The 13,688-nt window shown below is 44.3% G+C and overlaps 1 protein-coding gene across 5 annotated transcripts in view; it reads right to left on the bottom strand.

Moving 5' to 3' along the window:
- The window catches only part of LOC138250278 (F-box-like/WD repeat-containing protein TBL1X), a 690,394-nt gene that overhangs the window by 76,819 nt on the left and 599,887 nt on the right, over positions 1 to 13,688 (bottom strand). For all 5 annotated transcript variants that reach the window (XM_069204996.1, XM_069204999.1, XM_069204997.1 and 2 more), the window contains 2 exons: positions 13,393 to 13,456; positions 11,809 to 11,906 (listed from right to left, as the gene is read on the bottom strand). In XM_069204996.1, the coding sequence (XP_069061097.1) occupies positions 11,809 to 11,906; positions 13,393 to 13,456 (162 nt within the window). The remainder of the gene's footprint in view (positions 1 to 11,808; positions 11,907 to 13,392; positions 13,457 to 13,688) is intronic.

The following is a 13,688-nucleotide window of genomic DNA, read 5'->3' as shown; positions in this document are numbered from 1 at the left end:
CACTGGAGTGCCCAAAAGCACAAGGTGTGCAATACTCAGAGACATGGCCAAGGTAAGAAAGGCTGAAAGACGACCACCACTGAACAAGACACACAAGCTGAAACGTCAAGACTGGGCCAATAAATATCTCAAGACTGATTTTTCTAAGGTTTTATGGACTGATGAAATGAGAGTGAGTCTTGATGGGCCAGATGGATGGGCCCGTGGCTGGATTGGTAAAGGGCAGAGAGCTCCAGTCCGACTCAGACGCCAGCAAGGTGGAGGTGGAGTACTGGTTTGGGCTGGTATCATCAAAGATGAGCTTGTGGGGCCTTTTCGGGTTGAGGATGGAGTCAAGCTCAACTCCCAGTCCTACTGCCAGTTCCTGGAAGACACCTTCTTCAAGCAGTGGTACAGGAAGAAGTCTGCATCCTTCAAGAAAAACATGATTTTCATGCAGGACAATGCTCCATCACACGCGTCCAAGTACTCCACAGCGTGGCTGGCAAGAAAGGGTATAAAAGAAGGAAATCTAATGACATGGCCTCCTTGTTCACCTGATCTGAACCCCATTGAGAACCTGTGGTCCATCATCAAATGTGAGATTTACAAGGAGGGAAAACAGTACACCTCTCTGAACAGTGTCTGGGAGGCTGTGGTTGCTGCTGCACGCAATGTTGACGGTGAACAGATCAAAACAATGACCGAATCCATGGATGGCAGGCTTTTGAGTGTCCTTGCAAAGAAAGGTGGCTATATTGGTCACTGATTTGTTTTTGTTTTGTTTTTGAATGTCAGAAATGTATATTTGTGAATGTTGAGATTTTATATTGGTTTCACTGGTAATAATAAATAATTGAAATGGGTATATATTTTTTTTTTGTTAAGTTGCCTAATAATTATGCACAGTAATAGTCACCTGCACACACAGATATCCCCCTAACATAGCTAAAACTAAAAACAAACTAAAAACTACTTCCAAAAATATTCAGCTTTGATATTAATGAGTTTTTTGGGTTCATTGAGAACATGGTTGTTGTTCAATAATAAAATTAATCCTCAAAAATACAACTTGCCTAATAATTCTGCACTCCCTGTATTTGTGGCATACCAAGTCTTACTGAGACTTGCAAAATTCACTTGTGAGATCTGTTTCGCAAAAAACATTGTAATCCTTTCCTGACCAGCTGGTTATCTCCGGGTCTCTGAGGGAATGAAGGGTCAAAAATTCTAAACCTTTGCGCACAGTTTATTTGTACAAATGTGCGGCACAATTGATGGCTTCAGATTAAAGCACTGTTAGCTGCCTCAATTTACAAATTAATCACCAAAGACTTTTCCTCGAGGCATCTGTGACAACATGTTTCATAATGTAACACAATTAGGTATACTCCTGGCAAGTCTACTAATCTGAAACAATCAAAGGGCTTCATAAACTCAGATTTCTAGCCTTGAGGCTTGGCCTATCCCCACTAGTGACGCACTACCAGAATGGATTGCCACACTAACTTCCCTGTTATGCAGACTGTGCCCGGGCAAGAAGAAACCCTCCTGCACATACTGTGTATCAGGCCATCCTTACAATCTTAACGCAGCCTCTTACGAAATAGCTTCAACATTCAGGGAGTAGGGCTGTGCCGCATGCCCTTGTCTTTTGTTACAAGGACCAAGCACTCAGGTAATAAATAATCTGTTTCGCAAAATTCATCGCCGGTGCTGAGAAATTGCTCAAATTGGGGATTAAAATACTATGACACATAGGAGCATGCATAAAAAATACATACTCTGGGATGCACGCCTTGTTGCACGCTTTGTATTTTTCAAGTGCTTGGCATTCTAACTGCATGGCACCGCTCCACTTTGGATAATCTCGGGAACAGCCTAATGGCAGCAACACCAGCTACTCCATGAACAATCAGACGACAACAGTAGCCACTGAGCAGCCCGAATTCACTTGAGGGCACTTCAAATAGTCAGCCCATATTTGGATGCATTTTGTGACCGAACTAAGATCCACAGTGGGGCCTGTGTGATGCATGCCCTGTTGCACTTTTCAAGCACTGTGCACTTCAACTGGCTGACATCACACCATCAGTGTTCCACCTCTGCACCCCCAGGGTGTTACGTGCATGACTTGTCGCTCTCTTCAAGAATTTATCTTTTAAGCATGCGGCGTTGCGCTACTAAAGAACTTTCATAGCATCGACTCAACGGGGATTGGTGCCCCTTCAAGAAGTGACCTTCTAAGCTTGCAGTGTCGCGCTACTGAAGAACTTTGATTGCAAGGGCACAAATGATATCGGTGCTCGCTGGAAGGCATCATCAGTTGACACAAGCCGCTTCGGTGTTCTCGGATATTTTGCGCACCCCAGAAGGGCTATGGTTGAACGTCCTTTTAAAAGCTCACTTTGACTTGGAGCACAGCTTATTGTTTTTATCGCTTTGTTCTGCTTTAGCTTCCTTGTGTTCTATTTTTATCATGTAAGGCTTTAATTAACTGCACCATGATTAATAACATTCAATACTTGTACTCTTCAAGCCTATGTGAGTCTGAATCTCAAGGCAGCCTTGCACAGTCAATTGATCTGTGGTGCCTTTAGGAGGCAACTATAGAAAAGTAAGCACTGGCTTATCCAACATATAGCCCATGGGCCTCAAAAAGCATTACCCGCCCACTCCTGCCCCATGTGCCTTGGATGTTGGACAAAGGGCCAAGCCGCCAGGTCACAGGCACCGAAGACAGGTGTGGGCCGGATCGGACCGGTCACAGGCAGTGGCCAACGGTGGCCACCTTTTGAATTTTTCCTTGGTAAGCAACCATTGGTTGCTCCCATCAGTGGCGGGGTCGCCCATGCGGTCGTCAGGGGCGGCAGGGCATGTTAAATAGCAAGCAGGGTCGCCCAGTTACACGTTTCTGCCTGGGCCCCCCCCCCTGACGATTGCTGCCGCCGCCCTTTGGCCCCTTTTGGCCTGCTCGAACAATGGAGTGCTTCGTTTTTTCGGCGTGCAGTCTGAACTTGGGCTTGCAGCTCGAGGACGTCGTGAGAAGAGGAGTTCTTTGCCCGGCTCATAGCGATGAGCAGGCCTGGGGTTGTGGAGGAAGACGTGTGGTTTTTCCATTGTGGAGGCCAGATCTACGGGGAGGACGTCCTGGCCTGACTTGTGGCCTCAAGCAGACCCGCGCCAGAGACGGATGGTGTCCTAAGGGGTGAGGTATTCAGTGACTGTTTTGGGCCCTGTATGAGGGGAATGGGTTGGATGAGGTGTACCCACTCCCCGGCTGCGGGCTGTTCCCAGGATGTCAATCTCCCGCTGAGGGCTGCTGCTCTGGTGCTCGTATATTTTATTTTCCTGTCCTTTCTGTCCTTAAGAGCTCCGACGCCGTCAGTTCTTGTTTAGCCGCCTGATACAAATCTCGAATTAAATACAAACCGGAGATTCGGAGATCACTGCTGTAGAGAAGCATTCTAGAGCTGTTGAAACAGGGTTTTAGCGCGGGGGTGTTTCATCACAGAGTTCACCTTCAGACGAAAACTGTGGAAATAGTTTCTCCTTTGTGGGAATAGCTTCTTCATTGTGGCCTGTTCTTTTACCAGGGGTTACTGCCACTGGGGGAGATTGGCCAAGACTGCGAGCAGATGTGACCTGTTTCCGCTTTGCGGTGACCCCTGCCACTAAACAGTGTGCTTCCTTGGGAGATGAACAGTAAATAGAGCAGCGTTTGCAATTCTAGTCGCTACTGTAAGGCCGGCGAGTGTCCTCCCAGAACCACAGCTCTAGCCTTAGAACGGCAATTTCGTCCCTACACTCGGAGTGCAACGTGTCCCTATAGAAAAGAATGCTGCAAAATAAATAAGTTCCAATGTTTGGAAGAACTCACCTTAGTTCTTTCCGGAATAGGGACTGTTAGGATGTGTGAATATATTTTATGCAAGTCATCAATTGCCGCTTTTCCTGCACAGACTCCCATGGTATGTAAGGTGTTTTCTTAAGACTTTAGCAGTCGAAGGTCACGTGAGTGGATAAGCTGTGTGGGAGGAATGTGCCTTGTAAGAAGAGCAATGGTTGTCGTGCACCAAAGGTCCGCCAGCTATGTGTTGTGGCGAGCTGGGACAGCACAAGACACATATGGGAAAGACGGAGGAAGAGGAAAATGAAAAAAGCCTCACAATAGGAGAAAACCGAAAGCTGCAAAAGAGAGCTGAAGGGGCGGGGAAGTGGCTTTAAATGGATCAAAGAGGCCTGAGTTGGCATCAGGATTACGCTGCTGCAGTATTCCATGTTCCCACATTTATTTGCAGCAGCCACGGTTTTTAAAAGGAGGACTTTGAGAACCGGCACGCTTTTATTTACAAATTAAGCACTACCCATAAATATGTATGGGGAGAGAAGTTTTGTGTTTATTGTAAACACAAAGAAACACTCGGTTAATTTACAGGTAAATATTCAACAAATTACTCAGGAACAGGCCCTATATGCTTTTTGTATAAAACAAAGCAAAAGCTGGACTTACAAAAGGTAATTCAGACCTTTCAGAAAATTTGCCCCTTTGCCGTGTATACATCTAAGAAATTAGGTTATTTCAGTCGTCTGAGTAGGCTCTTATATAAAGCTTGCAGTTTTACCCTGGTAAAATTGTGTTCATGCTCAAGGGATACCCGCAAAGTAATTGTATGAAATGGCTGGCGATTTTATTCTTTCATCCTCTCCAGGTAGGGGCTGGTGGGTATTTCTAGATCTTGTTTTCTGGTTTCTCTTAGAAATGCGCAGACTCCACCTGATCTGCTGGTCGAGAGGTATTTTATTGACACCCTCTTTGGGCCATAGGAACAGTCGGCACCCTACTCACCAACACACTTATTATCAACTTAGGTGAAGGGTGAGGGGTCAAGGTCGATCGCCAGGATAGTATCATGCACGCCACTCTTAAGACCTCTGCTCCATGTGCGTAACCCAACAAGCTTATTTTAGTGAGGCTTGAAGCAGGTCCCCTTTCCCACTGATCATGTAACCTCCCTAGAGACGAATGTTGGGTGGGTGAGAGGGATGCATTTTGGGGGCATGGGAAGGTACAAACTCTCCTGCCTTGAAGGATTTATGAGCCCTGCTGACCCTGTTTTGTTCTTAGCGTGGGCCTCTTGCTACATGTGTATTTCACGTTGTGCACTTGCCGGCACGGGGGTGGGCTGCACATTCATTCATGCGCTATCCCATTGATGAGCATGCAGTGCTGATTGGTCCTAGGTGTTAACCTGTTTGTTGCGGGTACTAGGTGGCGAGCACTTGCTGCCACTAGGATGTATTGATATGTTTTGGAAATTTCAAACCGTATTAGTTGTGTCTGGAGAGCATGCTTGGGGTGTTTTTTTGTGTGCGCTCTGGGCTATGCTTGCACTCACTGAGTGTGCACTTCTCTCATGCACGTGGGCTTGTTACCCATATTGTTTCCCTTCGGGTGCTGAATACCCTCCCATTGACTGTGCTTGGTGGGTTTAATTTATGTTTGATGACATCTCTTCTCTTGTAGATCAACGAACAGGCGCTCGCCTGTTTTTTCGATAGGGCCTCCACTCGCCCTGAGCACACCTGTGGAAGACAAGTCTGTTTCACTTCCTTTCATGATTTGAGCTACACACCCTCCAGAAATCCTTGAAGTGATCCATAGCTGTGATACAGTCCTTGTTTACATTTTTTACTTGGTCTTGCTTGCTCTAAGAGTATCAGTTTTGTGCACATATTGTGTGTCTATACTTTTGACGTACAGCATGCAACTTCTGGAAGTCTGAGTGAATTCTGCCCGTGGAGGAGTATTCATGAGGAGATGTGAATGAGTGCTCTGGAGATTAGTCAGATGCTGTGTGAATTTCTCACCAGGCTTGTCAGTGTGTTATAAAGGTGTTTCAGACATCATCTCATCCACATGTGATCTGGGTTACTGAAAGGTCTATTCTCATTGCACATGCCTGGCCTAGCTAGTGTGAAGTAGGGTCATCCCCACACCTACTGACATTATCAACTAAAACATTGCCACACTTGTACTAAAGACTACTTATGTTGCTGAAAATCATCCGGAGCTGTGGAATATTGTAGGAATCTTGGTATTGGCCACATGAGTATAAGTGCACATGAGTCATTTTAAACATGCACTAGTTTTTGATAGGCTATCCAACACATAGGAGAGCTACTTATGAGTAGCTCGAGAGTTGCTAGTTCCCCACGAGCCAGTGCCTAGAGACACCGGAAAACAGAAAGGAAAACCCGTTACGCATGAGGTCATTGACGAGTGTCAAAAGGTGTTCTAGATTATATGGAGGCGTACATAGCGTTTATAGCAATCTGACTTCCACCTCCCAATCCCTTTTACCGTCTCGGTATTGAGCCCTGCCCCCGCTGCTGATGTTGCTGCCCCTTATCCTAAAGGAATGGGAACTAAATTTGCCATGCATGCCAATTGCTAGTAAGGGTTTCTGCAATACTTGGGAAAACTGATACCTAGTAAGTGGGACCCCAGGTGCATGGACCCATAAAGAGGTGGAAGTAACCTGGGGACAAATCTGCAAGTACTTGTTAATTGCATGTACTGGGCAACCACTGAAGTCACCAGCCCTCCCCAGTATTAACTGTTCACCCCTTTCTGCCTGGTCTGTCTTGGACCGTGGTATAGTAATTACCAAATCATCATTATTAGCGCTCAATAAGCTCACCCCCTGTTAGGTGTGGGAGGGGATCATCCCCTCATGCTTGGGAAAACAGAGCTTCACCCAGAAGGTCTGAGTGAAAAAGGGCCTCATGAGACCTAAATTGATGTAACTGCAATTGGCTCGCACTGTCTCGGATGTCTACTGATATTTATTTTATCTCCTTTGAAATCTGATCTTTAGGTCACATGGCTACCGCCTGTGCATGGATCCTCGTTCATACTGCCGGTAGCAGGCAAAGTCACCTTCTGCCCAGAACCAGGTTAACAGACAGGCCGAAAAGCGGAACTTTTCTTCTACTGGAATGTGAAGGGAGGTCTTTGTTAGAATGGGGTACGTCGGCTTGCCCAGGAGATCACAGACGGGGTGCTACAGCACTCCACCATTTGCATGGTCTCCGGTCATCCCAGAGTCTGGGGGGAGGCCTGGTTGGTCGGGAAACCATCCAGGCCTGTGGCAGAGGAGGAGTCATGTTTGGCCACTAAGAACAGGTAGACAACCTTGGCATCAAGAATATGTGCAGGCGAATTCGGGATGAATTGGATTGTTTAAGCATTTGGCTCATTCCGGGGCAGGGGTACTGCGGTCACTACTGGAAGGCTGGGGACGCCCGCTACCGCGATTTGTCCATAGCCAGCCAGGGTACTCCATCACACAGCCCTGGGGATACGGGGGATGGTGGCCTGGTATAGGGACCAAGGTATGGCCCAGTTGGCCAAGGCCCACCTCCCAATGGGTGCCAGGGGGAATCCATGTTTTGGGTAGCTCTTGCATGGTTGTTTGGGGGTACAGCTGTTATGCTGGCCCAAGCTCCCTCTGTCTTGAAGGGACAAGTGAGTTCGCCTTGGTAAAGACAACTTATGGAGAGACTGGCAGAGTCTTGCTCTGGGTCCAAGTCAATTAAGTCAAGTCAATTGAATCAGTCAGCACCACAAGGGCCTGAGGGTGGTCAATCATGACTCCTTAATTTGATATGAAATTTAATGTATTCATGTATTAGTTATGGAATATTTGATAGAAGATTCTATGTATTAGAAATGACCATGCAACCACTATGCTGTATTATACTTATTGTCGTATTTATGTGGAAAACAAAACATTTGTTGTGTTAGTGAATATAACATTCTCCGGCCGTATTTATTACAATTCACAAACGCAAGAAACCGGCTTGCATTGGGTCTTTCTTGTATAATTTTGTATATGAAAGTTGAGTAATTGTATGTCTGGTTAAAATATGACCGGTCTCGCTGCGGTCCCCCACCTGTACCCCCTGGGACATGGTGTGAGTTTCTTGACTGACTGATTAAACAGCCACTTCCTTAGAAGTATCCAGGAGTGGGATAACTAAGAGCAACATACTTGGAGTAGGCCCACGTTAGGTTACTTTCGCCCAAGGAAAACGTTTGTTTTCACCAGTTTCCTAAACTGTAACAAGTTCGACTGAGTCCTGATGGCTAGTGGAAGAATATTCCAGAGTCTGGGGGTAGCTACTGCTGCTTCTTGATTACATTAGTCATAATGCAATGGCTTGTTCTATTAGGTGAATAAATAGGATTAATGTATGCTGCAAGCAGCTCCCGCGTCAGCTTTGCCCTGGGCTGTATTTAAAAGCAAACTAAAGAGAGATAGCCCCCAACTCACTTTTAGTTGCAGTCTGATTAGGCATTAATTGGCCACTGACACCATTCACCCAATACACAGGCATGCCAGCGGGGGACGCACAGATTCACCTTGGCTAAGAGATGACAGCCCTTCACATACACACCTTCTCTCTCGTTTCCATCCTCCTTGCTTGTGCAAAATTTTGTGCAATGAAAAGTGAACTTGTGCAAAAAATTGTGGATTTGGAAGGAATGCCAGCCAATGACATTATCTGATTCGGGGTGTTATGAATTTTGGCATTTCATAATAGTACTGCCAAACTCAAAGACATTCATTTTCTAAACCCCTGAGGAACGCAACCCTACAATAATTCAAACTTCCGCTGCACACATTACATGCAGGCGCAAACCAGTGAACTATTTCACAGGATCAGAACCTCAGAATCCCTGGATCTATGAACTGCAGGTTACAACCACTGTGTTACAAAAGGCAAATTAACATTGCTGTTATGTTGCACCACTGTGGTTACCAGTTGCATGTAAAACAAACAAACAAAAAAATCCTGCACTACAGAGTAATTGTTGGTGCATGGAGGCTCCGTGGGCCGGGGCGCGGAGGGCGACTGGAAGGAATTAATGTGCTCTGTGGAGAAAAACAATATGGCTAATATTTATATCACAAAACTAAACAGACACATACCTCCTGAGGCGGTCTGGCCCTCCTGCTCATCCACTGGCTATAGCAGCTACAGCGGGGCTGGACTTCTTGATGGGCCTAATCTGTCTGCAACTAGGCAGACAAAAGCTCATGACTGAAGTGAAAGGGTTGATGGCTGAGTGAGTGAATGGATGTGTGTGTGAGTGAATGAAAGGGTGGATGGATTGGCTAATGAAAGGGTGGATCGAGAGATGATGTATGAATGAGCGAAAGTATGGATGTACCGTAATGTAAGGATGGGCAGAGTGAAAAGAAATGGATGGATGGGGATGTTGGGTGGATGGGAGTGATGGGGTTGGTGTGTGTATGGGGGTCGGCGTGTGGATAGAAGGGTTTGTGGGTGAGTGCATATGGGTGGGTGGGGGAATGGACAGGTGGGTGGGGGATGAGTGGGTGGATGGATAAGGGAAAGGGTGGATGGATGGTGACAAAACAAAAGGATATGTGAGTGTAGGGATGAATGGATGTGAAAGGGTGGATGGATGAGTGGATGTAGGATAAATGGGTTAGGATGAATGAATGGATGGACGAGTAAAAGGATGGATGGAGTGAAAAGATGGATGGAGTGAAAAGATGGATGAGTTGATGGACGACCAAGTGAGGTGGATAGGTTTTGAGATCAATAGGTATGGATATGGATGGGCAGACAAATATATGAAATGGTCAAAGACAATGATGGATTAAAGAATAAATGAATTACAGAATGTAAAGGTAAAATGGTGGCTATCAATAGGTAGATGGAAGGATGAACGGAGAGATGATTAAAAGGCAGGGGACACCCGAGCTCTTCTGGGGAGGGTCACGATTACTTATTTTGCTTGCTTGGTGCCATATTGAGCTTTGGTTTAAAGTGGGGGTATTTTAATTTTATGGAAAAACCCTTGCATAGTTGATCTCTCACACTGCACCTCCATTCTTAATTGCAAAAAATCCCTTGAAAAACGCCTCTAAATAAAACCTATTACTGTTTGCCTTTTATTGAATGGAAAAGGCACCAATTGGGCCACTATTTTAAATGTTTTCTCGGTGCTAGAACCCCCCTCCCCCAAACCCTCTTCAAAAAGGTCCAGGCTTACTTTCTCATGCAGGCAACAGGCAAAATATTGCCAACTTGACACCATCCCACCACCACCTCTAGTTTAAAAAGGCTACATGCGTGATAGGGCCATTCAAGATTCCAGCAACTTAAACTGGCCTGTTTCAGTCTGCATGACTACTTCCCGAGAACAGTACAAGCCACCCTGCTGAGGTTCCCGTGTCTTCTGACATGACAGAACAATTTTCTTTAGCCGTGAGAAGATTTCAATTCCTTAAGCCACTAACATCACACTCGACCAGTTGCTTGTCGTTTGCATCACTGGCAAATCAGCTCCACTGAAGGCGGATTCGAGGTTACCCTTCACTGATACCATCCTAACTCCTGATGAACCTCACTATTCGTGTAACCTTTCCCCCGTCTTGGATTTAATTGAGGACTACAAGCCATCTCCATACACCACTGCCTGCGGGACTTTGGATTCTATCTCAATCAAGAAGTATTCAGAGGCCCTTCATTCTTCCAGTCATTAGTCCTAACAGCTGCCAGACTTTCGTCAGCAATGGATTCTCTCTACAATAATGGTGCTCATTTGGATCCTGGTAATTCATCTGTGATGACAGGGTTTACCTCTCACCTCAAAGATTAAATGACATATGGAATAGCTGTACCGGGATCAGGCACGAACTAGGATCCTGGAACCTTTCTCATGTTAGACATGAGATGGGGCCTCAAATAGTACATACTGATGATGACTATCCCTGGATAGATGCTGAAGAAGGCCTCTTCAGGAGATCCGCAGTTACAATATTCCTGGCCACCCTCCTTCATCACCTCCTAAACATCAGAGGCATTTCAGACATCAGATGCATTTCACTACGCGACCCATAGGCACAAAACCCCTAATGAACATGAACCTTAGGATGTGACCACAATGTGGTAAACACAGAGGAAAAACGTATTTCCTTCCACTTTATTCCATTTCAACATTTTTCGCTCTTAGTAGTGGGATGAGCGATCAAGAACTATATCTATTTATACACTTTCGATAAATATTTTCAGGATACACAGATAAATAAAATAATTTTTTTGACATGGATCCAAAAATCTATCTTATCTAAGACTTATGAGTCCGGTTACTTTCTTTTCTCATGTCCAAAACCTTGTTATTTTCTGTATTTTGTTTACTTTGGCCCCTCTTTTACTATGGTCATTATTTGAACCTTCAAGAGGCTTTCTAAGGTAGATGCTAAAACAGTAGCAACTTTGAATTTGATTCTTTTTTTCTCTGTATAAAGGCATGGTAGCAGCTCCCTGAGTAGACTCAGAGAGGGGACAATCCTATTCCTTGATAGTTTTAGCCAATGAAATGTTCCTTTTAAACCCAGTTCCCGTATTGACTGTATTGTGAATAATTATTTCATTCTCCAAACTGGGGACTCAGTATTTGAATTGATGCTTTATGGCCTCCTGGAACCATGCATTCAGGCAGGCAAGAGCCCATCTTACGCCTCCATGGCACCAATATACACACAGAAGTGGAAATAAGAGTTGAAAATGGAAGGTTATTAGTTTGTCCGACCGTTAGATGATTAATCTGATAATAAAGTTATTATTAATCTGATAATAAGGTTATCCGTGAATAAACAACCTATTTGGGATCTTTGGGGTAGATTTTTGTTATCTACCAGGTATCCAGATCAACCAAATTTTCTGGAAGAATATGCCCCAAGCAATACAGTACCTCCACGTAAAGGCCCTTTGTTTCATACTCACTTTATCCACTCCAGCACTCAGGATATAGTTGCCCTTTCTATTCCATTTCAAAGCAAAGATGGGACCTTTATGTTGACCTAAAGTGCTTGCCAGGTTACCTGGAATGAAAAAAAACAAATAGGAAAAGTTGTTTGAGTGGCAGAAACTGTAATATGCGAGCACTTCCCAAAGCTAGAAACATCTTCTCAGCCAAAGTATTCAGGCAGGCTGAATGTTGCTTTGAGTGAAACGAAATTATTTTAGATGCTACAACTAAATTATACTTTTCATTGTACTGATCGGGCGCTGTGGGACACTAAAACTAAAATGGTAATTCCATGGTTCATTCATTTAGGCAACTTGTGTTTTGTGGCTCTATTTCCGCACTGTAGTATCTGATGTAGAAAACAATAAAATGTTGTGTAAAAAAACATAGGGCCTGATTTAGAGCTTGGTGGAGGGCTTACTCCGTCACATCCTGTCTGCCATATTGCGATGTCCATAGGACATAATGGAATCGTAGTACAGCGGACGGAATATCCGTCACATTTGGGGCAGAGTAACCCCATCTGCCAAACTCTAAATCAGGCCCAGAGTTTTCAAAGAAAGAAATTACTATCCTCACACATTAAGCAGGTTTGTGAAGTGCACAAAAATGTTTATTTTTTTTATTTTTTACAAAAGGTGAAAAATTCAGCATACGTAGTTTTTTCGTAGAAAAAAAAAACTTTTCTACATGTGTTTTTTCTGCAAATGTTTTTTTTGTGCAAAAAATCTCCACACACAACGTTTTTTCTGAGAAACGTTGCACACGGGCTATGCGTTTTGCAAAGTCATCAAACTTTGCAACTTCATAAAGTTGTGAAGTTTGTCACTTGCACAAAACATGGAGGGTCCAATCATAATTTTGCACACACCCCTGAAAATAATAGTTCAAGATGGAAAGTGTTATCAAATAAAACGCGTCTATCCTGTGTGCTCTTCTGTTCCACTGTAGTGAGCAATTAATTTAAATACAAATTCCAGAGATGATCATTTGTTATATTAGAGGCCTTGAAAATGAATTTCACTGGAGAGAAACATTCACTTTAGAACGGCCCTTGTGGAGAGAGGGCTGCGCTAAGGTGTGCGGAGGTAAACAAAGTAGAGATCTATGGAGTACACCCTCTTACGAGATGCCTCCTTGAAAAGAAAGAGGCACAACATGTTTCCAAAGCAGATCAAATAAAACTAAAATAATGAGCCGAGAGTTTGAATGAAAAAGCAAATGCATAAGAATAAAAAAACGTATTTTCTTGCACTTGTTCACCGGAGTAACCAGGCTCTGCAGACAACAGAAGCATATAATGCTCTAACTGCATCAATTAAACTTCTCTGAGAGTATTTTTAAAAAACTCTCTCCTGTCCCACTGAGAAGTGACTACTGAACCCTTGTTGTTTTATCAACATTACAATTACAACAGATGCATCCATGGGATACAATATTTGAGAAAATTACAGCCATGAAATGACGAGGTTAAAAACTGGAAGGAAAAATGTTTCCAGAAAGTGAAAGTGAACAGATCCTTTCGAGCCAATAAGCACGGTTCCGGTCTCAGCGCTTACCATCGTCGGTCCATATTCTAGCAAAGCCGTCGTAAGATCCGGTGGCGAGCAGCGTCCCTTCACTCTGTTGCGGAAACAACAAAAGCACTGATATCAGTGGAATAATATTGACAGGTGTTTAACAGCGCTACGAAGCAACAAGCGCTATTAAAGAGTCACTCGTGTTTATTTGAATTATATTATTTCGAGACTACACTGTATTCGTAAAAACAAATTGCCTAACAAAAAGAAAATGTGTGACGTGAATGACAGACGCAAGCACTGCGACAGCGCACTCCGTTTCAGAGGTCACAAGG

Source organism: Pleurodeles waltl, chromosome 8 (assembly GCF_031143425.1).
Source record: "Pleurodeles waltl isolate 20211129_DDA chromosome 8, aPleWal1.hap1.20221129, whole genome shotgun sequence".
In the NCBI taxonomy this organism is placed as follows: Eukaryota; Metazoa; Chordata; class Amphibia; order Caudata; family Salamandridae; genus Pleurodeles; species Pleurodeles waltl.
This window is presented reverse-complemented; position numbering and strand designations above follow the sequence as displayed.